Source organism: Trichosurus vulpecula, chromosome 4 (assembly GCF_011100635.1).
Source record: "Trichosurus vulpecula isolate mTriVul1 chromosome 4, mTriVul1.pri, whole genome shotgun sequence".
Lineage (NCBI taxonomy): Eukaryota > Metazoa > Chordata > Mammalia > Diprotodontia > Phalangeridae > Trichosurus > Trichosurus vulpecula.
The window spans coordinates 61,299,952-61,327,222 of record NC_050576.1 but is presented as its reverse complement, the minus strand read 5'-3'; the positions used below and the strand labels follow the sequence as shown (position 1 = coordinate 61,327,222).

The 27,271-nt window shown below is 38.5% G+C and overlaps 1 protein-coding gene across 10 annotated transcripts in view; it reads right to left on the bottom strand.

The window, feature by feature from the left end:
• The window catches only part of DCAF6 (DDB1 and CUL4 associated factor 6), a 176,142-nt gene that overhangs the window by 31,380 nt on the left and 117,491 nt on the right, over positions 1-27,271 (bottom strand). For 7 of the 10 annotated variants that reach the window (XM_036757209.1, XM_036757212.1, XM_036757204.1 and 4 more), the window contains 4 exons: positions 13,541-13,658; positions 6,756-6,883; positions 1,944-2,030; positions 1,217-1,532 (listed from right to left, as the gene is read on the bottom strand). In XM_036757209.1, coding sequence (XP_036613104.1) covers positions 1,217-1,532; positions 1,944-2,030; positions 6,756-6,883; positions 13,541-13,658 — 649 coding nt within the window. The remainder of the gene's footprint in view (positions 1-1,216; positions 1,533-1,943; positions 2,031-6,755; positions 6,884-13,540; positions 13,659-27,271) is intronic. The other 3 variants (XM_036757205.1, XM_036757207.1, XM_036757211.1) reach the window with 1 other exon arrangement.

Sequence of the window (27,271 nt, the reverse complement as noted above, 5' to 3'; positions counted from 1 at the left end):
CTAGTGAGAGACAACGAGAAGCCAGGATGATGAGTAATCTAACTTGGCCTGACACTGGGGAAAGAGGACTTGCTTTGTACGGAAAAAAACTTGATGCTCTCTCCAGCCAGACCTCATCCAACCATGACTAAAGGGAGGCCAGAATTCTTTTCCTCTTAGGAATCCCCAAGGCAAATAATGTGTGGTGTCATTTGGAACTTGGGTTCATGGTGGTTCTGCCATAACTTGTTTCCATAGCTCTTGGCTTCCATGACCATCCTGGAGCCTCGCATTGACTGCTAAGTAGTAAGATGAAATGGGTTAAGAGCTCAATGACAGCTCACTTTTTTCATTACATGTTGAGTTAAAAGTTTGAATATTTTGCTCAACAGGAGACTCCTCCTAGACATTTGAAATGATGAAATGAAACGTCACTGCTGCTTAAACTACAACCTGAAAGATCAAACTCAGTTCTGTGAGAAAGAAGGGGGAGAAAAACATTGGCTTGGATGATGTTATCTGCAGAAACTTTTTTCTAGAAGAGCAAGATAATGATGAATTCAAATAGTCTATCAAATAGAGAATGAGAATAAAACAAGTTTTTTCAAAAACTTAACCTTCTCATCCCATTAAATTAGCAGGTGAGGAGCTGTGAAAAGGGGCTGCAGTAATTTCATTCCTTCTTTACAAGGTTTCAGTTAATGAGCACTGTTTCCCCCGCTTCTAAATTGAGCCACTGAGTTCAACAAGAAGTAGAGATAAAAATACTGCTACTCATACAGAAAAATACATCCAAGCCTCCTCGATTAATAGTCACTAGAGAAGTGGTATAAATGTGGTGGCAGATGTTTTCTACAAAGCTGGCTACTCCACTTGTAACTGAGCTAAATATAAGCTTGGTGCTCTAAATAGCCAACTCTCTGCCACAGTCCACCTTTGTTTTCCTGTCTCTCTAAGTTTAGACCCAGGCTCATGACTAGAGTTTTGCAACAATGAGAAAATTCTACTCACCTCTTAAAGATATTTCCCCAAAGAATATGATAGGTAAATCATTTTCAGTTTTAAAAAGAATATAAGCATATATGTTAATTAGGTAATCTGTACCCTCTAGGGAAAGCAAGTCAGCTATCAAAAAGTTTAGGCCTCTCTTTTGCAATAATTCCACAAGATCTATTTAGTTCCAAACGATAGCCTACGAGTGATATGCATTATAGTCAAAACTGAAGTGCTTACTGACCTATGCCCTGGTCCTGTTCGATATCTTGCACCTGGGATTAGGACCGGCTCATCGTCACTGTCATCAGTTTCTTGGAAGGTGGGGGCCCGAGTCAATGTTTCTTCATGAATAAGCGGCCCTGTGGGTTCAGTCTGGGCCTGAGGCTCATCATGTGTGCCCTCTGCATGGGCAGTTCCCTCTATGCTAGGCTGATCTGAAGGGTCCTGCTCTTGGCGTTTTTCCTCTGGAGAAGATTCTTCTGGAACTTTGCAAGAGTTGTCAAGGTTGGGGTCATTCTTTTCTTCTGAGCTGCATCCTAGAGGCTCAGAGACTATATCTGAATGTGATCAGAAAATAATGTGTGATCAGTTAATCATTTGACCTAATTTCAAAGTCGTCAAGGTGATGGAAAGTATACACTTTCAATGGACATTCCCTCTGTTTCCATTTCTTTGTTACCACAGAAAGTGCTACTTAGAAATACTTTTGTATATATAGGGCCATTCCCTCCTTTCTTTTCACCTCTGTGACATCATTTATTTACTTATCTATTAGAATTCCAAATTATCTGAAAATGAATACATTTTCCATCACTGCAAGTCTTCCTTTTTGAAGAGAAGAAAAGCAGTTAATCCATTTATCCTGAAATATTCTTGAAAAGAACTTCTGGCTTCAAACATATTTGTACTAATTACATTTTTTATTCCCCATCGTGGGGCAACTGTCTAAAAAGAACAAAGCAGCCTACCTGTATCTGGGGGACTCTGCACTGTTTCTTCTGAGTATTTGCACTCCTGTGTCTTTGTGGTCTCCTCTGATGACTCTTCAGGAGCTACTGGAATGGAAACATTTAACCATTAATTTGTAAGTAGTTTATAAAAGAAGGCACCAACTTATCAAACCTCTGAATTCTGCCTTAAGGTTTATCCTCCATAACTTCCTATCCCAATTTTGCTTTTGTTTGTTTAAAGCAAGTGGTTTTATGTAACATTTTATTCCCTTTAGGACATGAACAATTATATTAAAACCACTAAACTTTACTGTTTCAGTGACCATGAAGCTTTTCAAGGATTCAGTTGCTTATCTAGGGGAGGAAACAGTCTTTCTGGTTCTTAAATGGACATCTGCTCACTAGCCAGTCCTCTTAGGAGATTCTCCAATGTTCAAGGGCTACTTCAGTGAAGTCTCCCAACCCTAGGGAATGGTTACTGTACTTTCCTTCAAGTTACCTTGTAGTTATTTACCTATGTTCTGGATACATATTGTATTCCTGCTCCCTCCCTTTCACCTCCAATTCCTCTATAAGCCACATAAGGTTGAGGCTGGCTTATTTTTGTCTCTGTATCCAAAAAACTAACATAGTGTCTTGTAGGCACTTAATGTTTGTTATACTGAATTGGCTGCACGTTCCTGTGAAGTTTTATATTGTCATATACACCCTACCAATTAGCTAGAAATGAGATTCTGAGTAATGCTCATTTAAATGTAGGCCCTCCCAAAAATCTTAGTGCAGATTTAAAGCTATTTCCTGCTGTTGTTCAGTCATTCAGTCGTGTTTGACTCTTTGTGAGGCTGTGGACCATAGCACGCCAATACTATCCATAGGGTTTTCTTGGCAAAGATACTGGAGTGGTTTGCTATTTCCTTCTCCAGTGAATTAAGGCAAACAGAGGTTAAGTGACTTGCCCAGGGTCGCACAGCCAGTAAGTGTCTGAGGCCACATTTGAACTTGGATCTTCCTGACTCTAGGCCCAAAGCTCTATCCACTAAACCCCCAATTTTTAAGCCTACAGTACCCGGTATTCCCAGACAGTCTCTCAACCAAGTCCTAAGCAGGCCCAACATGGCTTATCTTCGGAGATCACACGAGATCAGGGGCGTCCAGAATAGTATGGTTGTGTAGCTACTAAAGCTCATTAAAACTGCATTAGCACTTTGGAGATATCTTGGATTCTAGAAAAGGGCCCAGAAAAAAAAATACAGCCTTAAGTGGCTTTCTATAGTAGCCTTCTACTGGATGTTGAGTAAGACGATACGTGGTCTAGTTCTGATTCTGTCCTTTAGAAGCTATGTGACCTTCACCAAATCACAGGGCATCTCAGAGCCCCAGTTTCTACTTCCTCAGTCTTGAATTCCTCAAAGGGCCATTGAGAAGTTCAAATATGACATCTATAAAAGCACTTTGAAGATGAGACCTGAAAACAACAGCAATCTCCACCCTTCCTCATCAGATCCTTCCCAGGCTCTCCTCCCCACTTCTTCACCGCTGCCCCCTTCCCTCCCCCCACCCCCCACTCCAGGTACTGTCCCATATTTTTCTTCCCTTTCTCTGCCAAGCACCTTGAAAAAGGCATCTACACTCAGGCCTCCACCTGTTCTGTTTTGTTCACTTCTCTGATCTCACTGCTCAATGAAATGGCTCCTTCCAAAGTTATCAGTGATGGCTGAGGACCTTTTCTCAATCTTCATCTTCCTTGGCCTCATCATAGCATGAGAGGCTTATAGACTAGTCTCTCTTCCTGGATGCCCCTTCTCTCCTGCTTCTCTCCGTACCTGTCTGACCATCAGTCTCCCCTGCTGGTTCATGATCCATATCCTGCAACCCCACTGTGGATGTTGAACAAGGCTTTCTCCTGGGCCATTGTCTCTTCTCTCTCTATACTCTGCTGGTGACCTGATAAGCTCCCATGGGTTCAATTATCAATCCTATACAAATGACTGCTAACTCTACCTGTCCAATGCTAGTCTTTGTCCTGGGTTCTACTCACATATTACCAACTCCTACTGCATATTTCAATATTTCAAACTCCCCTACTTTCCTCTCATACTGTGACCACTCTGGTTTAGGGTCTCATCACCTCTTGCCTGGCCTATTGCAATGTTCTTGGTCTCTCCCCTCTCAAATCCATCCTGGCAAGCCTGTATTCCTAAAGCACAGGTCTGACTGTCTTACTCTCCAGCTCAGTAAATTCCAGTGGCCCTAGCTCCAAATTACCTCTCTAGATTTGTCATACATTATTCTCTTTCATACTCTACTTAACAGCTTGCTGTTTATTCTCCATGCCCAAATTCCATGCCCCTTCTCCATGATTGACACAAACTCTGAGCCTCACCTCTCACAATCCTAACTGCCTTCAAAGCTTAACTCAAATGCCACCTCCTACAGGAGACTCATCCTGATTCCCTTCCTTCCCTGGGTACTTTTCCCTCTAAATTACATTTGTTTTGTATATGCCTGAATGAAGTGGATGAATGAAAAATCATTTACTAAGCACGGACTATGTCCCAAGCCCTGGGGGCACAAATGGAAAAGGCCAGATAGTCCTCGTTGCTTCTCTTGATTAAACATAAGATGCAGTTTCAATTCTGTCTTTATGTCTCCCAAACCTAGCATAGTACATAGCAGATGCTTAATAAATCCTTGATGATTGTTGTATTACTCCTAACTTAAGAGCCAATGGGAAATATTGGAGGTTCTGGGTTGTTTTAGTTCCCCATTAATTTCATGGACAATCATGGACATTTTTCAAAAGAAATGTACACATTTAGATCATAACTATAAAAGTGGCAGCAACAGTCTCTGTTTGATCTCACTTTGTTCCCTATCCCACCTGATGTGAGAATGGTCAATGCAGATGTTAGGGAGCCCTGATGAAGAGCAATCAGCAGGCTTTCACAAGTATTCCTCTTAGATCACACCACAATTTATTTTTTTGTCATGTAACTGAATGGGGTACAGAGGATTTATGATATAGCTGCATTTATTAATTTAAATAAAATTATTAACTTGGTAGGGGAAAATTCAGCCTTAAAGGCTCTCTTGAAAAGTCTCTCATGCACAGATTATTTAAAAGTGAGAGATATGATTATGGAGCAAGTTTTGCTTAATAATAATATCTGGATTACTAACATCAAAAGGTGGTAAAGGAGATTTTTTTTTTCAAAGCTCAACACAAATGTTACAAGAGATAACTTTTATAAAAGTTCAAACAAAGGAATTCTCTACTGAAAAGTAAAGGTTGTCATGTTTATTTAGTACTTTAGGATTTAAGTACTTTTCCTGAAGTGACTATGAGGTAGAGAGTAGAGTTATTACTAAGGATACACACATACGCATACACACACACACACAGACACACACACACACACAGACACACAGAACTGGGGTCCAGAAATGGAATGACTTGTTTAGGGTTCACAGCTAATTGGGGTGAGATCTCCTGTTTGAACTTAGGTCTCCCTTAATGTTACGTTCTTCATACTTTCTACTGTGCCACATTGTCTCTCTGTCTCTCTCTCTCTCTCTCTCTCTCTCTCTCTCTCCCCCTCTCCATCCTTCCCTCTCCTCTACTAAGGGTAGGATTCTTCATGGCTGTGAGCCATGGAACTCTACAATCTCAGAATAATTCAAATTATAAACACCCGAAAGGGCAATGGAAATTTGCATGGTGGGTGTCTAAGTAGGTTGCAGCATGTTACCAATGACTATTTGTGTGACAGCAGCAGAATAAAATGTTTTTGAGGACCCATATGCTTGGAAAAGGACGTGGGCTGGTCACTTAGGAAGAATAAGAAACCACAGATGAGCAGCCAGAATGATTCACGTAACAGAACTAAGCTTTGGTAAGTGCCCCTACAAAATGGGATAGATTCTCATTTGCCTGCCTCACAGGGTTGTTGTGAGCAAGGTGCTCTGTAAATGTAAGCTATTATTACTAAAAGAAGAAAAGAAAGGCTCCAAAATGTTGTAGAGGCCCAGTATGGAATATTTACAAGGAAACACAGAGAGTAACTGTAGGGTAAGATGGGGGAATCAATATAGACCAGTGGAAGTATTCCTGAAACTAATGTCGTCATGGACCCACCAATTACTACTTACTACTTTAAAAAGCAGAAAAAGTATTTACTGAAAAGTGGGGTCCAGAAGGAGTAAAATAATTACCTAATAGTGGGAACAAAAGGAGGGATGGGCTGGTTCCCTCTATGACAAAGACAATTCCTGCTGGAATTTCTGGTAAGAATGAAGGCATTACCAGAAGTCTGGAACAGGCTGGAATTCCTGGTCTGACAGTCAGTGATCACTGACAGATGCCAACAGAGGGAGCTTATGTGCTTCCACATAATGGGGCTCTCCAATGCGGGTAACCTGTTGGAGTCACGGACACTCCTGCCACTACAACACAGCCTTAGACAGCCAACAACAGCTACAGGGGCTAGTTTGATGGATTCGAAGTATGCTCTACAGCAGTGGTTTCAAACTCAGGGCAGCATGCACTTAGAAAAGCATGAAGTGACATTATCTATGGCCTGGCCTGCCATACATTTCGGTTGTTCAGCACTTCCCAATGACATTTCAGTCTACCTCTAGCACCACAAACATTCCGCACCTCAGTGCTCCTCCTCTGCTCTAAACAAGAGAGGACCAGGGCAGATAGAGAACTCTCAGAAGCTGCGGGTTCGCTTTCCCTCAGCCTCAGGTGTGACCAAATGACTTGTGGCCTAAGCTCCCCACTCTGTGACTTGGTTGAAAACTTTCAGGACAAAAGAAAACAATTCTTACTGGTTTCCCCGCCTGAAGGCTGTGGCTGTGTCTGTGGCTGAGAGGGGCTCGGGAGGCCCCGAGACGCGTCCTGTTCCTCTGGTTTGCTGTGGCTCCCACTTCCTCTAGAACTTGAGGCGGTGCTGCTCCTGCCGCCGGAAGAGACCATGAGTGACTCAAATGGAGAGGATCATAAAATATGGGGTACTTTCAGAATCATTTTTAATGCAAGTGACTACGATAGAAACCAGAGTTGTGGAGAATAATCGCAGAAAAGGACCCTGTTTTTAAACTGGCCTTATAAAGTGTAAACTTTCCAAGCTTACTTTTGAGTCTAAATTCTACGATCTAATCCACATAGTAATAAGAAATAACAAGTTATTGTAATATACCCTTCCCCCCGCAACTAACTCCTCTGTCAAATCTGGATGACTACATTCCTGGAACCTGTTTTTAAAAAAATTAGTTCTTGTGTTTTTTACTGGCATTAATGCCTAGATGCATCTTTACTGAATTTGGACATAAAATAATTATATTATTTTTTCCCTTCTCCTGCCCCTGGCAAATGGTTCAACCTATCCATTATTCCTTGATGTCTTATAGACTTTAAAAATCATACCTCATCAGTCTTTGCTGTTCTAGGCTGAAGAGTTCCACTGTTTTGAGCTGATCTTGGCAGAGAAACCGTTATATAAGTGCCTTTCTCAGGACCCTCCTCTAACTTATGTTTTTCTTGAGATGTGACAACCAGGACTACACTGAGTATTTCAGTTGTAACTTCAACATACTTTCGGGGAGGGAGAGAATAAGATTCACTATTTTATTACAAATATTTTCCTGCTGTTCTTTGATCAGAAGAGTATTAGGAGATCCACATTATGTTTGAGAATAAAATGAAATATTCCAAAATGATTTGATAATGGATGAGATACAGAAATTTTTTTTATGTTTAGAAGTAAATGTGAATGAACAAAAAATAGCACAATGATCTTAGAGACAACTGAAGTACACACATCTTAGTAGAAAAGTGTTGTTTTAATTTTTTTCCAAGTGGTTGTGAAAAGATTTTAAATGTAAAAGTTAATGTGTCACATGCCTATATTAATGAAGAACCCTCCTCCAAATATTAAGTTGAATTAGGCATATAGGTAAAATACTCAGGTGTAAATCACATCTACACATCACTTTTACAATACATTTCAAAGTAGCCTTTAGTGTCCTTCCTATTTTAGGGCACTTACAAATCAAGAAAGAGTCCAGGATATTCCATGTACAATACGTGATGCTGAGGTACCCTTTCTCCCCTCCCTGACTGTAGACTTCTATTATTAATTGGGAAGGGCCATTAGCTTTCAATTTCTGGCCCTTGTAAACTAAAATGTGGGAACATATTTCCTCCATTATCAGACACTTCCGACTTTTCCCTTTGGGAAATCAATCCTTTGTGTGATTCTCAAATCTCGGTTAACTAACAACTCAATATGAAGAGATATAAGACAATGAATTTGGAAATAATTTCAAAGCATCACTTACACAATTAGCAAAGTAACACCTGTGTAGCCATTATTACTAAGGCATTACACATAAAGGAATTTTGCAGATATAGGAAGTTTACTTGTTAAGTGTCAAAATTTTGGTTACTTTTGCTTTTAATGGAATATTTCTTAAAATATTCAATACTTTTTTTGGCTTTCTTCAAGTATGTTCAATATAATTTAACCTTTTCTTGGTGACCTGAGTCATCATTTTGAGCATCAATTATTATACCCAGAGCTTAGAAAGTACATGATCTGCTTTTCTTCTAGTTTTTTTGTAGCATGATTTTTAATATTAAGGTCACACATTGTTATGTGGAACATGGTATAAGGTGTTGATCTAATCCTAATTTCTGCCAGATGACTTACGGTTTCCCCAGCAGTTTTTATGAAAATAAGGAGTTTCTTTTCCTAAGTAACTCCTATTTTCTGGTTTATTGAACACTGGATTATTAAGTTCCATTGTTTCTGATTCTCCTTTGTCAGTCTGTTCCACTGATCTACCTCTCCAATTTTAACCAATATCAGATGGTTTTGATAACCACTGCTTTATACTACATTTCGAGGTCTGGAAGTGCTATTTCCCCTTAACCTCTACCTCTTTTCATCATTTCCTTTGAGTGTCTAGATATTTTATTTTTTTCCAAATGGACTGCTATTACTTTATCGATACAGTAATAAAAAGGGGAATCCTATTCCAAATAATTACAAAATGCATAAAATATCTGTGGACCAATTTTCAAAGCATAAAAAATAAAAAATACCTATATAAATTTAATCTTTGTTTTCCTCCTATAATTACTTGGAATGGTTCTAGTATATACCCATTGCATATGGTACATGCTCTTGGTGTTAGAAATACTTTTCTTAATATTAAAAAGAGGTCCCTCAAGGCCTTATATTTGGTAGGGTTTTCAACATTAATAAGTGTTATACTTTATACCTTTTCTGCATCTATGAAGATAATCCTATGTTTTGGATTGTTTTTAGCATAATTATGTGGACTGTTTTCTAATGCTGAACCATTCATTCTTGCCATAAATTCATCTTGGTCATGATGATTTTCTATAGACTGACAGCACTTATTTAAAAATATTTGATTTGGTATTCACTCATCATATTGGTCTATGGTTAGCTTGTGTTTATCTTTTCTTGGTTTAGGTTTTAGGATTATATATTGTCACAGAAAAAAAGTTTGGTAGGATGTCACCTTTTTTATATTTTTTTTTAGAATAAGTTGGATAGAATAACTACTAAATTTTTTTTAAAAACTTTAATAGACTTTTGTCATGAATCCATCAGGATCAGGATTTTTCTTCAGTGGTTCTGATGTTTATTTTTATTACCGTCTGGTTTTGTTGTGATTTCATCTTGTTCATTTGCTATTCTGTTGATTTAGTTTTCTGCCTTTTAGTCAGATTGGGTAAAGGTTTATTAATTTTGTTATCCTTTCCATAGAAACATATTTTGGTTTTATCATTATTCTAGAGGTTTTTGTTTTCAGTTTCTTTCTTGTCTAATTTTTAATATCTCCTCTTTTGTGCTCATTTTAGGTTTGTTTATTTGTTGGCTTTCTAATATTTAAAAATGCATATTCAATTCATTAATCCTCTCTTTTTTCTATATTGATGATGTATGTTTGTACGGATATGATTTTTCCCTTGAGGACTCCTTTAGCTATATCACAAATATTTCAGTATGTGGTTTCATCATTGTAATTTTCTTTCATCTAATTATTGTTTCTATGATTTGTTTTTTGACCCACTCATTATTATCTCATTGTTAAGTTTTCATTTGGGTATGTGTCTTTTATTTGTGCTTCCTAAACTGGTTACTATTTTTATTTTGCTATGGTATAAAAATATGTTTAATATTTTTACTCATTTGCAATGTGGTGCTGAGGAAAACATTTTTTTTATAGATTCATTTAGAAGGCACTACAAGTCTTTTAGTTCTAGACTCTCTAGCAAATTGTTCAACTTTATTTTTCCCCTTTTATCTTTCTGTTAGACTTATCCAAAGCTGAGAAAGGGACATTGAATCTCCTGTCACTATTGTATTATTACTGCCTACGCTTTCTTGTTGATTTTTCTTTTATGAATTTAAATGAATTTAATTGCTAAAGAATTTGGAGCAAATAAGCTTAATATTAATGCTGGCTTGCTGTCTATGAGTCATTTTGGTATCATGTAGTTTCCTTGTTAATTCCTTTTTATTTTGTGAATATTTATTTTTGCATTGTCTGACAGTATGATTGCAACTCATATTTTTTGGGATTCACCTGATGAATAATAAATTTGCCCCAGCTCTTTGTTTGCATATCTTTGCTTTATAGGTGTGTTTCTTGTAAGCTACAGATTATAGATTTTGTTTTGTTATTCTATCTGCCACTCTTTTTCATCTTACTGGATTAATATTTAAAGTGATGAGGTGGGTTTATATTCTTCTCCATTTGTCTCTAATATTTTTTTCCCTCCAAAATAGGACTCTCCCCTTTCCCTCCTTGCTCTGTAAAGACAGTATTTTGTTTCTTCAGTTTATTTTATCTTAATCTACTTTAAGGCAACCCTCTACCTACAGGCTCTCTTCCTCTCACCCTCAAGTCACCCCTCCCTCTCAGCCCCCTTTGTTATCCTTTCCCCTATATGTTTAACTTACTTTCTTTTTATCTATAGTGATTTAATTCCTCCTCTCTTTTTGGAGTCAAATAAAATCCTCCTTCCTCTCTTCCTCTTAAATTTTCATTTTCTGTCTTTTTGTAAGAAGGATTTCTTGTCCTCACTCACTTCATCATCTACCTTCCTTTTCTATCTATTCTAGATGTTTATTCTTTAATACATGGCCCCAATAGTAATTTGGTCCTTCTTTAGTCCCCATATTCCTCATGGAGTTGAAGCTTTTAAGGTACCTATGTGAAGTTCCCTCTGCTAAAAAAGTTTCTATGTTATTGCTTTGTATGTTTTACCCCAACGCTTTTTTCTGTTGTGCCTTACTTTCAGAAATATCAGTTCTTGCAGGCGATAGGGAGGACGTTGGACCACAGTAGGAATCTTCCTATGTCCTTGATTCTCAGTTTATTATTAAGCCTTGCCCTTCCCCTGGTCATTTCCCGCCCCCCCCCCCCCCCGCAACCCACCCCCCAATTGCCATGTAATCTCCTCCCAGGGACCACAAGTGTTATCTGCCTCAAGGATGTCCGACTCCCCTTTTTATGAATGGTCTATCTCTACACACTAAATCTATACAAACCATACCCACTACAAGGTTCCCATCTCCCCTTACTGAATATCTTTCTTATTCCACAAGAGCATTCATCAGTAGTACCTTCTCCTAACTCTGAAAAAAGATCTTTCCCTTTCTTTCTCCTTTAGCATCCTCTATCATTGAGATAATTGAAATTGCTTTATCTATTTATCTTTATTTATTCACCTAACTCCCATTTAGCAGAGTTTTGAAAGGTTGTGAGAGTCAAATAAAATGTCTAGCCCCTCAACTCGATCATATGACCCAAAAGTGATTCTTTTATAAGAAATCAACCCTTTTGATCAACCAACACCAAGGTAAAGATGATGGCAGAAAGCACAAAAAAGAAATATAATAAAAATGTTCTGAGCTACAATGTAGGTTTAAAGACCAAGAGTCATGATTTCCACACTAGCTTAAATACATTTAAAAACAATGTAAGAACCTAAGAAGAGTCATTTTAAAATTTTTCATTAATATTAGATTTTAACATCTTTTATCACAGAAGCTAGCACATGCACACACATTAGACCTTTAAAAAACCCATGGAGGGGCCACTGACAGAGAATAAAATAATGTCTTCTGTTGCTACATCATGACATAGTAGAAAACCTGAAAAGACTGTCTGGTTAAGTGATCTAGTGATGCTCCAGCTAGAACCTGCCCATTTTATCCAACCCATCCACCTAAAAATCTAGAGAGAAAATTCCAAAGTAGAGAAATACAGACTCTCTAGAAATGTTCAATATCTGTATCACCATAAACTATTTGAAAATTTTAAAGCAGGGAACTTATACTTGCATATGAATGTAGCAGCTAAAGGAATGTGATACTATTATTGCTAATCATTCTTTGATCACATCTAGGAGCTTCTTTCCTTCTTTTAAGTTGGAATACCAAAATTATTCCTTTATTAAATACGTCAAAATGTCAAGGATTTGTCAGTGAAGGTATTCCCCTCTCACTGATGAAGATTTCAACTCTTCTACCTTTTAGAAGATAGTCTGAGAGTCGCTGTGGCTGAAAAATTCATCGACCTCTGGCCAATAGGATGAGAAGCTTCTCTGAACTTGGGTAGGCTAGTCCCTGGACAAAAGACATATAGGCTAGCATTGGGCCAGTATTAGAAGGCCTTCCCACTTGGAAGGACCTGACAGAGCTTGTGCTCCCCTGGCATAGCCTTTGAGAGAAACTTGTCTGCCATATTAACCATGACAGTACAATCACTGACATTCAAAACAGTTAAATATAATTGAATAAATGTGTTCAGCACTTAGTATTTGAAAGGCATTGTGGTAGGCACTGTCAAATATACAAATATGAGTAAGATGGTTTTCCTGTCCTCAAGGAGTTTTTCATCAGGTAGAGGGGTCAAAAGAAATAATTATATAGCACAAGATAAGCTCTCATAAGTGCCATAAAAAAGGTACAAAAAAAGTACAATGGGAAGAAAAATAACATTTGATTACTAGAAGAACAGATGGCTTCATAAAGGAGGTGGCATTTTAGTTAGGTGTGGTGTGACTGAGAAATATATATTTGGGGAGGGAAGGCATTCCAGGTTGAGAGAACAGTATGAACAATGGTACATGGCAGGAAATTGTTGGGACATATTTAAGGGACGAGTTAAGTGATATTGACTGCAGTGGGAATAGTGAGAGATAATTCTGGAAAAAGGGTTGGGCCAATATTATGAAAGACCTTGAATGCTAGATCATGTTGCAGAGCTCACACTTTGTAGGCTACAAGGAGCCACTGTCAGTTTCTAAATGGTAAATGACTTATCAAGATTAGGTTAAAGAAAAAGATTTCCATCAAAAATGTTTAAAATGAAAATGTTCTTGCATGTAAACAGAAAGCTGCAGATGCCTGGAAATTTTACTTACAATATCTACTTCCCAGATAATGCTAGAAAATGAAGTTCTTACACAGTAATAAGAGAAAACAAAACAAAAATAATTTTGAAAGTCAATTTTAGAAACAATTCTTTAGAATGACAAAGAAAATTTTTTTTAAAGGTAAACTTACCACTCATCTGTGAAGTCCAGTTTTATTGTGCTTGTGGTTGTTCCTTCTGTGCTGTAGTGTAAACTTAAAACTGGCTCACCTGTCCCTGGTCTTGGGCTCAGCTTTTCACTACTGTTATCTGAAAATGGTGTGTGACAATGTTTGAAAAGTTTTCTTCAACTTCAATAAAAAGACATCATTTCTTAAGAACTTATAATTATTAAATGAGATTGTCTTTTTGGCACTACCTTTTCACATTTCCTATGGCCCCAAATCAAAGTGTGACAGAAAGTGTCCTATTAGATTACTATTGTTGAAATTTTCTAAAGATATAATTATTGGTATTTTTAAATGGCTCTGGGTCAAATTTTACCTTTAGATATAGGTACAAAACTCTCAGCTAATCGAAAGGGAGTCAAATGCATCAGATCATGGCTTTTGGACCTTAAGGAACTGAACAAAATAAACTGATAGGCAATGGGATAAAATAGTGGTCCTTTAATATAAATTTGTTCATTAATTACATGTTTTTATGCTTTAGTTGAGATAAGAACAACTGTATAACAATATACTAATTATAGTGGTTTGGGCATTGAATCGATCAGAATTAGTAAACTAGAAACATGCAAGAGCATTAGAAAGAAGCTGTTAAGATAATTAAAAAATTTTACTAATATACAAATGCTATAAAATTATTGTGACTGTCCTTTCAAAGTAAGAGGTTTTGAATTTGAGAAAAGATTTTAAAACTAGCATGCTATTAAAAGAAGGAAAGGAACAAAATATATTGAACCCTACCATTTCTAAACTCCTATTTGTCTTAATATTGTATTTTTTTTGTGCATGAAAAATGTATAACCTAATCATGACTTAGCCTCCCCACTTAGTTGATTATTCAAGGAATTATGGTTCCTCATATTATGAAAATATCTGTGATGTGACTGACCTGGCATGAAGGTGATTGGTACGTATGCATATGTGTGTGTGTACTTATATCTCTATATTCATACAGAGAAATTATCTCTAAATAAATGTACATGTGCATACACATATGTGTATACAATTTATCAAAATGACATTAAGTAGTACATCAAAGCATGGAATTCTTCCTCAAAGCAATTTAAACCTGACTATTCTTAAAAGTAGAAATTGATCTGTTTCACTTCAAAGTCAAAAAGGAATGAGCAAGTGGATGCTCAGAGAGAAAATAAAACACTGCTTGCAAGATATCCCTTTTATGATGAAGAATCATATTAAGAAGCATAGAACTTCACTAGGAATATAGAAAAACAATCAAATCTGATACACTTTTATAAACGTCTTGCAGCAAGAATGCCTGTTAACCAACATTGCAAAGATTAATATAGTAATAAACCAAGAAGCTTCTTCTCTCTTAAAAAAAAACCCAACAAAATTAATTAGGCTTCATGGTTGTGAGCTGTATTTTGTCTCATGATAACAAACTTATGACTTTTTTTTCCACTTAAGGATCTTAGAACACTTAAAAGACACTAATGAAGAAGATCTCCAAAAACTGTAGCTTTTAGTCTATGAAGACCTTAGTATCACAACTTCAAAGATGGAATAATTGAGGATGAAAAATGATCCAATTCTGAAAGGTCAGAAGAAGAGCCAAGTACCAAAAAATCCTATATTTTTGGATACTGATACTAATTAATGGAAAAATTGCCTTTGACAAATTAATTAAAATAAGCAATAATAAAAACGTATTTTAACATTTTCTTCCCATTTCTTCTTTCCAGGTGTCAATGCTGCAGAGGGTGAATTATCAGGTTAGTCTTCAGATACCATTTTTTCCCCTACTTCTAAGTCCTATAGATAAAACTAGAAGTAAACTCCATTATTACTTTCAAGGAAGCAGCCTTATATTTACTGCCCTGGAAAAGTTTCTTTCTCAAATAACATTCTGAGTAAATTAATGGACCTATTAGCTGAACACAATACCAAGATTACTGTATTTTTGAAAAGCACTGAACACAAATTATGCTTCTAGAACATGGCTAAAAAATGACGCCCTGAATCACATATAAGTTCAAGAATTACCACAAAGCACAAGCACAGAGCAGACATTTTAGTTCTTCATACTCAGCTTTTCCATTTAGTTGAGCCTGCTCTAGGGAAACATGTAATCACAAATAGAGTCGTTTGGTGTAAGAGATATGAGATCATTCAGTAGAGAAATCCTACAATCTTATGGATGAAGAAACTAAGACCCAGAAAGAGCAAGTGATACGTCTGAGGATCACAGAGTGGTGGGCCAGGATAGCATGGCCCTAGGATTCGGGAATGCTTCTCTGATAATATATCCCATGCTGCCTTCCCCAAAACAGAGATAAGGGCTAAAAGGACTCAAGAAGTAGCCAAGGCAGCTCCCTAGGACTGAGTCTTTCTTTATGCCTGACAATACTTTACAATTGTGTCCAGTCTCTAAAAAAAGTATTCATCACTTGATTAAGAGAAAATATACACTGCCCTTTTAACTTGAAGACATGTAAGAAAACTGAAATTTCCTTATTCTGTCATTTTCTTCCTTTCTGAAAAAAATACATCTTACTATCACTGTTTTCCCAACTCGCGATCTTTCTGAAAAAGTTTTCACCAACATTAAGACTGAGCACAGATACATTATCAATGCCATTTTGCTTTAACAGTAATCATTTCTTCTAAACACGTTTTCTATATGCAGAAGTCATAACAGAGGTTTAAGTTTTTCTTATGTAATGAAAATTCCCTTTTATTAACTCACTATACTCATCTGCCCTACCTTCAAAACAAAACAAAACACTGGGAGAAGAATTCAGGTCACTTAATTCAGCAACACTGAGACTTGATTTTCTAAAATGAAAAATTCATCTATAATTTTCTTAGCAAGTACCTAAAGCAATAAAATGGCTTACATGAGTTATTAGCTTAATTGAGACAACTCAATAATAAATATCCTAATTCAAAGAATCATGAAATCTTTGAAAGATACCCCAGAGGACACAGAGAACAGTCCCCAACTCTACCAAACTCCCAACGAACAGTCATTTAGTCTCTTCTTGGAAATTTCCAGTGAGAGACTTGCTGCTTGTGAGGTGACCTGTTTCTTTTGTTTTACATTCTACAGCTTGAAGTATAGGGGCAGAGCAGAACTTACCCACTAGACAATCATTACAGTACTTTAAGAAAGCAATCGATTTACTCTGCCCCACAACTGTCTTCTCTGTCTAAAGCTAAGCATCCCCATTTCCTTCGACCAATCTCATAAGCACGATTTTGAGCTCCCTTATTATTTGGGATGCCGTCCTCTAGCGCAGTGGTCCTTAACATATTTTGTGCCATGAATGCCTTGGTGGTCATTCTGGTGAAATCTATGAAACCCTTCTCAGAATCATGCTTTTAAATGCATAAAATATGTGGGATTACGAAGGAAATATAGCTATATGTCTATAAAAAAGTTCACAGACCCCAAGTTAGGAACTCCTGCTCTATATGAACTCTGGCTTGCCAAATTCTTCCTAAAATTCATTAGTCACAATCAACAATTCTATATAGTCAAAATAAAACTTATTAGAAAGTTGCTGTTTTGTGAGGAGAACTTGGGAAACCAGACCCACCTTCTCTGCTAAAGAATCTATGATAATGTGTTTCACATGATCCTTTTTGACTGCCTAGTTCTCTTGTTCCTTCCTCCATTAACACATTTTAGAACAGGATTCATATTGTGGTATACCTAAGTACAAGGAGTATGTAGGGAACAAAAATGTATTTCTGTCATATCCTTCCCTGACAAAGTCTTAAGTAATCTGATGCTGTCAAAATCAGCGCCAGCTTACGAATTGCTGTTTTCAAGCACATCTGATAGAAATGTCCCTTCCTTTCCGAATCTTTATCCATTTTATATTTGGCAGAAAAAAACTGCTCATAAACATGCCAAAACTAACAAAATATTAACGAAGTATCAACAGCAGAGTATGACTGTGTGTGTGTGTGTGTGTGTGTGTGTGTGTGTACCTACCTATAATTTCACTGCTACAGAGAAATCCCAGTGAGGAAAACTCCTTGCACCACTACAGACTGACAGAACTCTTCAACAACTTATATTACTCAAGAGTTGCCTAAGGCACAGAGAAAGGTTAAGTGACTGCCCTGGGTCATACGTCCGATGTGTGTTTCAAGGTGGGGTTTGAAGACAGATCTTCCTAACATCAAAGTTGCCCCTCAGAGTATATGACTTTAACAACAGGTCTTCTTAGCATCAAAGTTGCCCCTCAGAGTATATGACTTAGCTTTAGAGTTTTGAATATTATCTGAATGTTGACGTGAACATTCACATCTTAGAAATGTATATGTATATCCCAAAGCATTGCCCAAAGTATGAGTTCAAACACAGCAATCAAAGAGACAGGCTAAAATAATACTCCTTCTTATAAGATATAGAAAGAAAAAGACCTCTTTTTTGAATTATCTTGTGTAACATTTACCCAGCTTTGAGTACAAGACTATTTTATCTGTTGAATCAGTAGTAAATCCATTTAGAAAGTGTGGTGTGGTCATCATTATGATTAAAAACCACACATTTACTAATTGCCTGGCATAGGCTGGATACTGTACAAAATACATACAGAGGCATCTTCCAGAAAATTCTCATTCTAAAATTTTTATTTTGTATTGTAGTTATTTTTTTGTACCATGTACCATAACAACCCATTAGGCTCTTAGTTCAATGAGTCTTGTTTTATCTACAATTTCTATCTCCTCTCATCTCTCTGCAGGGAGCCAAACCATTTAATGCATACTTAAAAAATTCAATCAAATGCACTCTGCATCCTTGCACCCATTTTCCAACCACAAATGGCTCCCAAGTATTTACTATGTACTATACCCTGGGCTAGGAGACAAAAACAAAAGTCCAAAAGCTCATGGTATTAAAGAGCTTCCATAGAGGGAGATAGGTGTATACAAGCATGTACAAATATACACAAAATAACCCAAAGAAAATTTGGGGGGATGGGAGAGAGAGATGCTATCAACTGGGATATCAGTCAAGTCTTCATATATGATTTTTTGGTGTGCTTTGAAGAAAACTGGATACTCTAAGAGGCCCAGACGAGGAGGGAGTGAATTCCAGTCATGGGGAGCAGCCTAGGCAAAGGCAACGAAGTGGGAGATGGGCTGCTGGCCATGAAGAATGACCAGCAGGCCAGTTTGGTTGGACTGGAGAGTGTGTGAGAGGGAGTAATGAAGCATAAATCTGGAGGTGAGCTGGAGGCAGGTGTGAAGGGAGTTTGCATTTGACCTTAGAGGAAACAGGAGCCCCTGAAGTTTACTAAGCAGGGATAAGTAACATGGCCAGGCCTGAGCTTTAGGGCTATCACTTAAGCTACTAGGATAAACTACTAATGCTAATAAAGAATAAAAAATAAGGTAACAGATACAAGATAGAAATGTCATGGAAAACTTGGGTCTACTCAGTCTATTGCTTCCAAAGATTTCTGGATCCCCAGATTAGCTGGGTTTTAGACATCTCCTAAGGACAAATTTCCCTAGGCTCATGACAAAAATTGAGAAGAAATCCTCTCTATTTTCAAGGCTAATTTCCAATTTCTTCTGTATAAACTTTATTTTTAGCAATAAACTACAGGATCTCCATACCTCTCTCAAACTGTATCCGAAGACAACTGCTGATTCTTAGAGGGGAATGCTTCTACTAAGGGGAGAATCTTCATGAGAAGCTGACAGAAAACCTACCACACATATGACAGTCAAAAACACATTTGGCAAAGGGAAACAACGTTCTTGCTGGCTTACTAGTAATTACTTGGCCCCCAAACCATTATTGCTAACTATCTTATTTAAACAAATGAGCAATACTAGAAGGGAAGCCAAATAAGACAGAGCAGTCAAGAATCCTATGAGTGTGGGCTAATGGAAAGGTTATAGCCTAGAAAGGCAGATATCTGGGGCGGGGGGAGGAGAAAAAAACAACCTCCCATTACTTAAATCCCATTTAAAAATCAATTGCTCATTTCAGTTCCATGTTCCTTTTAACTCAATCTTACATACACTTTTAAAGTGTCTGCTATGTGCAAAGTTACTCAATAAGCAGCATACATAGCACAGTGGGTGGAAAGCCAGCCTCAGAGTCAGGAAGACCTGGGTTCAAGGCCCACCTTAGACAAGTCCTGCCTCTGTGACCTTCTCAGTGACTATAGGCAATCTCGGAGACTATAAATTGCAGAACCGTGGCACTTCTGCCTTAGTAGAGGGAGTTTCCTCACTGGGAAGGACCTCACGCCAATGAAATAACAGGTCAGGACACAAACATGCAGAATACGCGGTTAAATTCTAGGACTGTGAAGAGAGAAATAAAACTGTCCTGTTCTCATGAAACTTGCGGAGGAGGCGGGGATGGGGGGGGGGAGCGAGGCTGGGAGACCTGTGGGAACAACATGAACATGGAAGATAAGTCCAAGATAATTGGAGGGTGGAGAAAGTACTAATGACTGGAAGGATTCAAGCAAGACCTGCTGAGGTAGTGGCACCTGAACTCAGCCTTGAAGACCTCTAAGGACTGTAAGATGTAAGAGTGAGGAGTCTGTAAAGCAGGATGGATGAAGAGTGGAGTGGTGTCCAATTTTTCTAAGCTGAGTCGTAAAATGGAACAATAGAAGATTATGACCAAAGAGCAATTTCAGAATTTAGGATCAAAAAAGGAGTAGAATTATGAGTGTTGATCCAAGGCGATAGTTCTCAATCTTTTTCTGCTCATGGTATAACACCATTCTATGACATGAGGATCAACAACACATTCAATGTTTATGTTGATAACAACAGGAAGTCAGAGACTCATGCATGCACCTATGATTTTAAGTGTGTTTCATGTATGTCAACAGAGATTTGCACATCAGATTACCAGTATAAGTTCCATACAGTTCATCACACAACTAGACCAATGTTCATAGCATATTGTTTTTAAGAAGCACTAATGTAAGGTATGACTTCCTGAGTGTCAATGAGTTTGAAGTACTGGAAGAAAATCAGCTTTAGGAGGCAGAGCAAAGATGGCAACATAAAGGCAGGGATGCACCTGAGCTTTCCAAACAACTTTAAAAAAATGCCTCAAAACAAATTCTGGCATATCAAAACCAACAAAAGGTCAGGGTAAAACAGTTTTCCAGCCCAAGACAACTCAGAAGATTGGCAGGAAAGGTCTGTCTCACTGGGGTGAGAGTGGAGCACAGTGCAGCACAGTCTGCCTCCCACCCCCAAGCCAGCAGCAGGAGTTGGAGGCATGTGTATCAGTGCTGCAGCTTCAGGAGCTCTTAGCCCACAGATGTTAAGGGAATCAGACAGCTGGTCAGAAGGAGATTACATGTGACCCTCTACTGGCACTAGGTACAAGACTGTTGCATTGCTCATATGCAGGGACAGATTGCAGTACCAGAGTAATGAAGAGTAGTAGCACATTAGCGCTTACTGCCCCAGAGGAGTACAGAACCTGGTCATGGCTCCAAGGTGGAAAAGAGTGCTTGTGGTTGCTCAGAGACCACAGCATAGGCCGGGAGAGTAATGATTACACCTCTTCTTAGATCATAGTACCTTGGAAGAACCAAAAACTTACACTCCCAGAATTGGCTCTGAAAATAGCAGCAAGAAAGGCCTGAAGCTTGGGACAGTGCCCCCTCCATCCCAGGAGCAAAGCCCAATTTTTAACATAAAGTTAAAAGTCAAGAAATAGAAAATGGAAAATGAGCAAGCAATAAAAAAAGAACCTGACCATAGAAAGTTACTATGGAGACAGGGAAGGTCAAGACACAAACCCAGAAAAAGATAATGAAATCAAAACATCTATGTGCAAAGCCTCAAAGAAAAATATGAATTGGCTATAAGCCCAAAAAGAATTTCTGGAAAAGTTCCAAAGGGATTTTAAAAATCAACTAAGAGGGGTAGAGGAAAAATTGGGAAAAGAAATGACAGTGAGGCAAGAAAATCATGAAAAGAGAGTCAACAGCTTGGTAAAGAAGGCACAAAAACCCACCGAAGAGAACTCCTTAAAAAGCAGAATTGGCCTAGTGGAAAAAGAAGCACAAAAATTCACTGAAGAAAATAATTCCTTAAAAATAAGAACTGAGCAAGTGGAAGCTAATGACTCTACGAGATATCCAAGAAACAATAAGACAAAACTAAAAGTGAACAAATAGAAGAAAATGTAAAATATCTCGATGGAAAAATGATTGCCCTGGAAAACAGAGAGAAGAGATAGTTTAAGAATTACTAGACTACCTGAAAGCCACAATCAAAAAAAGAACAGACACCATATTTCAAGAAACTATCAAGGAAAACTGTCCAGATATCCTGGACTCAGAGGGTAAAATAGAATCTGAAAAATCCATCAAACACCACCTGAAAGAGATCCCAAATGAAAACTCCCAGAAATATTACAGCCAAATTCCAGGGCAGATTCAGGGAGAGAATGGATAGAAGTAAAATACTTTGAGGAGGGACAGTGTGAAAGGAGAGAGAGGATAAACAAGGGTAAAAAATAGGATAGAGAGAAATACATAGTTAGTAATCATAACTGTGAATATGGAATGGATGAACTCACCCATAAAAAAGAAGCAAATAGCAAAACAGATTAAAAATGGATTTAAACCAGAATCCAACAATATGTTGCTTACAAGAAATATACTTCAAGCAGAGAAAGACACACAGAGTAAAGATAAGAGGCTGAAGCAGAACCTATTATGCTTCAGATGAAGAAGAATTGGAAGAATACAGTGCTTGAGGAGATGCCCATATTTATATGAAGCAAGGGTTGGGAGGAAGCCTATGAGATCTGGATCATAAACTCCATGAAAAAAGAAGAGTGACTTAGAGGCTGGTAGATTTTTGTAATAAGAATCTGGACAGTGTTATATAAGATAGAATAACTCAAAGGAAGAGACATTGTTGAGTGATAGCAGTGAATGGAAGTTTTGCAAATGACAGAAAGGAGTGTCAGCTTGGGAAAATGTTTACTACTCAGGTCTCCAGTAGCCTGGCTGAACTCATACTTGGCACCAGTTCCTTTGCCTTATTTCAAGATGGAAGGTAGAGTGACACACACTGAGAAGATGCTTGTAGAGTATATAGTTGATTACAACTTGGGTCTGAAGACCCTGGTGCTGATATCTGGCACTCAGAGGGCTGAGGTATTTTTCTCTGTTTGATGAAGCAAGATAGAATAGGTAACACCTCTATATGCAGCAGGAGGTTTTAAGAGTAGCTTTTGGAGGGGGCGGAGCCAAGATGGCAGCTGGAAAACAGGGATTCGCTTAAGCTCTCCCCCAAATCCCTCCAAACACCTGTCAAAAATGGCTCTGAACAAATTCTAGAGCTACAGAACCCATGAAATAACAGAGAGAGGCAGGTCTCCAGTCCAGGACTGCCTGGATGGTTGCTGCGAGGGGTCTATTGCACCATGGACCACCCCAGAAATGACCAGGCTAGGAACAGATAGGGAGAAGGCCTTGGGGCCATGAATCACTGAGCTGTAGCAGTTATCAGACTTCTCAACCCACAAACAACAAAGACAACTTAGTCGGTCAGTAGGAAAACTGCTGGATCTGGGTGAGAGAAGTACACGGTCCGGCCCCAGCCCCAGGTTGGTGGAGGTGGTACAGTGGCAGCAGCAGGAAGCTCGGCACCTGCTTCCAGAGCTCCAGCTGCGGCTGCTTCCGGTCCCAGGCCTACCTGGTGGGAGGAATCAAGTGTCAGATCAGAGTAGGAATGCAGGGAGCACTTTACTGGCACAGAGACAGGGTTCTCTTGCTTTGCCCTGCTTGGATCTGGGTCGTGGTCCTGGTTGACAGTTCTTGGGGGAGGAGTGCTGGTGTGGCAGAGCTTGTTGTGTAGAAGTAGCTCTGAAAGCAGCAGTGCAAGACCCCCTAAAGCTTGGAACAAAGCACTCTCCACTCTGAAGGCAGTCATACCCTGACAAAAAGCTCAAGGGTCAAGTAGTTGCCTGAGAACATGAGCAAGCAGCGAAAAAGGACTCAGACTCTAGAATCTTTTTTTGGTTACAAAGAAGATCAAAACATACAGCCAGAAGTAGTCAACAAAGTCAAAAAGCCCACATCAAAAGCCTCCAAGAAAAGTATGAATTGGTCTCAGGCCATGGAAGAGCTCAAAAAGGATTTGGAAAAGCAAGTAAGAGAAGTAGAGGAAAAACTGGGAAAAGAAATGAGAGTGATGCAAGAAAATCATGAAAAACAAGTGGATGACTTGCTAAAGGAGACCCCAAAAATACTGAAGAAAATAACACTCTAAAAAATAGACTAACCCAAATGGCAAAAGAGCTCCAAAAAGCCAATGAGAAGAATGCCTTGAAAGGCAGAATTAGCCAAATGGAAAAGGAGGTCCAAAAGACCACTGAAGAAATTGCCACCTTAAAAATTAGAATGGAGCAAGTGGAAGCTAGTGCCTTTATGAGAAATCAAGATATTATAAAACAGAACCAAAAGAATGAAAAAATAGAAGACAATGTGAAATATCTCATTGGGAAAACCAATGACCTGGAAAAAAGATCCCGGAGAGATAATTTAAAAATCATTGGACTACCTGAAAGCCACGATCAAAAAAAGAGCCTAGATATCATCTTTCAAGAAATTATCAAGGAGAACTGCCCTGATATTCTAGAGCCAGAGGGTAAAACAGAAATTGAAAGAATCCACAGATCACCTCCTCAAAAAGATCCCAAAAAGAAAACTCCTAGGAATATTGTCACCAAATTCCAGAGCTCCCAGATCAAGGAGAAAATACTGCAAGGAGCCAGAAAGAAACAATTTGAGTATCGTGGAAAAACAATCAGGATAACATAGGATCTAGCAGCTTCTACATTAAGGGATCGAGGAGCTTAGAATAGGATATTCCAGAAGTTGAAGGAGTTAGGATTAAAACCAAGAATCACCTACCCAGAAAAACTGAGTATAATATTCCAGTGCAAAATATGGACTTTCAATAAAATAGAGGATTTTCAAACTTTCTCAATGAAAAGACCAGAGCTGAATAGAAAATCTGCCTTTCAAATACAAAAATCAAGCATGAAAAGGTAAACATTAAAGAGAAATCATAAGGGATTTACTAAAGTTGAACTGTTTTGTTTCCATTTCTACATGGAAAGATGATATTTGTAACTCATGAAACCTTTCTCAGTATTAGGGTAGTTGAAGGGAATATACATATATATAGACAAAGGGCACAGGGTGAGTTGAACATGAAGGGATGATATCTAAAAATAAACAAATAAATATAATCAAGGGGTGAGAGAGAGGAATATATTGGGAGAAAGAGAAAGGGAGAGAGAGAATGGGGTAAGTTATCTCACATAAAAGTGGCAAGAAAAAGCAGTTCTATTGGAAGGGAGGAGGGGGCAGGTGAAAGGGAATGAGTCAATCTTGCTCTCACTGGATTTGACTTAAGGAGGGAATAACAAACTCAACTGGGTATCTTACCCTACAGGAAAGTAGTGGGGAAGGGGATAAGAGAGGGGGGTGGTGATAGAAGGAAAGGCAGATCAGGGGAGGAGATAATCAAAAGCAAACACTTTTGAAGAGGGGCAGGGTCAAGGGAGAAAACTGAATAAAGGAAAACAGTATAGGCTGGAGGGAAATATAGTTAGCCTTTCACAACATGACTATTATGGAAATGTTTTGCATAACGATACACATGTGGCCTATGTTGAATTTCTTGCCTTCTCAAGGAGGGTAGGTGGGGAGGGAAGAAGGGAGAGAATTTAGAACTCAAAGTTCTAAAAACAAATGCTCAAAAAAAAAGTTGTTTTTATTTGCAACTGGGAAATACGAGATACAAGCAATGGGATATAGAAATCTATCTTGCCCTACAAGAAAGTAAGGGGAAAGGAGATGGGGGTGGTGTGGGGCAGACTGGGGAACAGGGCAATCAGAATATATGCCATCTTGAGGTGGGGGGAGGGTAGAAATGGGGAGAAAATTTGTAACTCAAATTCTTGTGGAAATCAATGTTGAAAACTAAAAAATATTAAATAACGAATACAGAAAAAAAAATTAAAAGTAGCTTTTGGGGCACAGAGGCCTTCAAATGCAGCCTCTGACAAGTGTCAAGATTAGAGCTTGACCCTCTAGGGGGTAATGATGGCAAAAAACGAAGGTACTAGGGTTGGGACATAAAAGTCAGTAGGTGGCCAACATCAATCTGGGCATTTGGTGGTAATAAGGGGCTAGGGTAGTGGTATTTTCTCAGATAGTACAGAGAGAAATAAGTTAGGCCTCCACAGACTACAACCAACATCGATATACTTGGTACTCTGTGATGAAGAGAAGCTCGTGTTGGTTTTCTCAGATGGTTTGATAGAGTTGGTAGTGTCTCCACACATAGCATAAGTCCAAACCTAGTCCTAGAGAGAGTCTGGGGCTGGAGTCCCACCCTCCCGAGCACAGTACATGGCGAATTAAAGGGCTGTTGCTGAGGTAGGAGCCCAGGTATCAATGGCACCCTGCCCTTCCCACAATACTCCTTTATTTCCCCACAAACTTGGCTACATAGTAATCAAGAAAGGGTGAATTACTAATGCTTATCCCCTCACTCTTTAAATAATTCTATACCAACTAATCTAAAAAATATATCACCAGCAAAGATATCCTTGACAGATACACTGTTTTTCTATTTTGTCTTTGTATTCCCCTTGCCAAGCATAAGGCCTTGAATGTAGCAGCTTCTCAAAACATATCTGTTAGATTGAATTGCACCAAAGGCAGAGTACAGCGTTGCCTCCACCTGTGGCCAAAGGTCCTTCAACTGAGAAGGCTTCTAAACTTCATTCCAGAAAAGGGGTTGAAGGCTCTGCTGATGGCTACTCCTATTTTCTCATTTTAGATGGCCATTTATGGGTTAAAAGGTAGCAGCCTTTTTTATTTGTCACCTAGTGCTTTATGCCTAACATCATATGCTTGTATCATGCCAAATCTCTTCTTCCTGACCCACTTCCCTCTGACATGAGAAGCATAAAAATAGAAATGGGTTTCAACTATATACAGAGCTCTGCCAAAACCCGTCTCATCCTTCCCCTTCTCGAGGCTGCTTCCTTTGCTAGACACTTTCTGGACCTGATTTAGCAGATAAATAAACTGTGGCTTCTACATGCACACTAATGAGGGAGACGGATGCTTGTGAAGTGTGCAGAACAACTTCTAAGCAAGTCTGCCCCTGCAGATCATCTGCAATTTGGATTCTCTGAAAACTGTGGTATTCCATGATTTGGAATCTTCTGTCGCCAGAATATTGGCATTCACAAGATGTGCTGTCCCATTTGTTATCAGCAAGCAGCTTCGGATCCTTCAAAGTGCCCTAGCTTCCCAAAGGCACTCCAAATCCCTTTTTCTTCCTTATTTCTCTCCCCCTTTTATACCTTCTTTGACAAAAACAGGGGGTTGTTGGGTAGGAGGGAAGGGTAAATTGGAAAAGGTCACATTTATCAAAGAATCCTGTATACTCATGGCATTCATGAGACACTCTGATGGATGAGAGCCTTTAAAGTTACATTTTGCTCTAGTGATTCAAATAATTGTTGGAGGGGTAATAAAACAATAAACACAATAGGATTCTTGTATTCATTGTCTGATTTCAGACAACTGTGTAACCGTGAAGAGAGTCTGCTTTAGAAAATCATCTCTGAAAGCCTGTCTACTTCTTTCTCCTATTTTCATTAAAGACATCCCTGATACATGT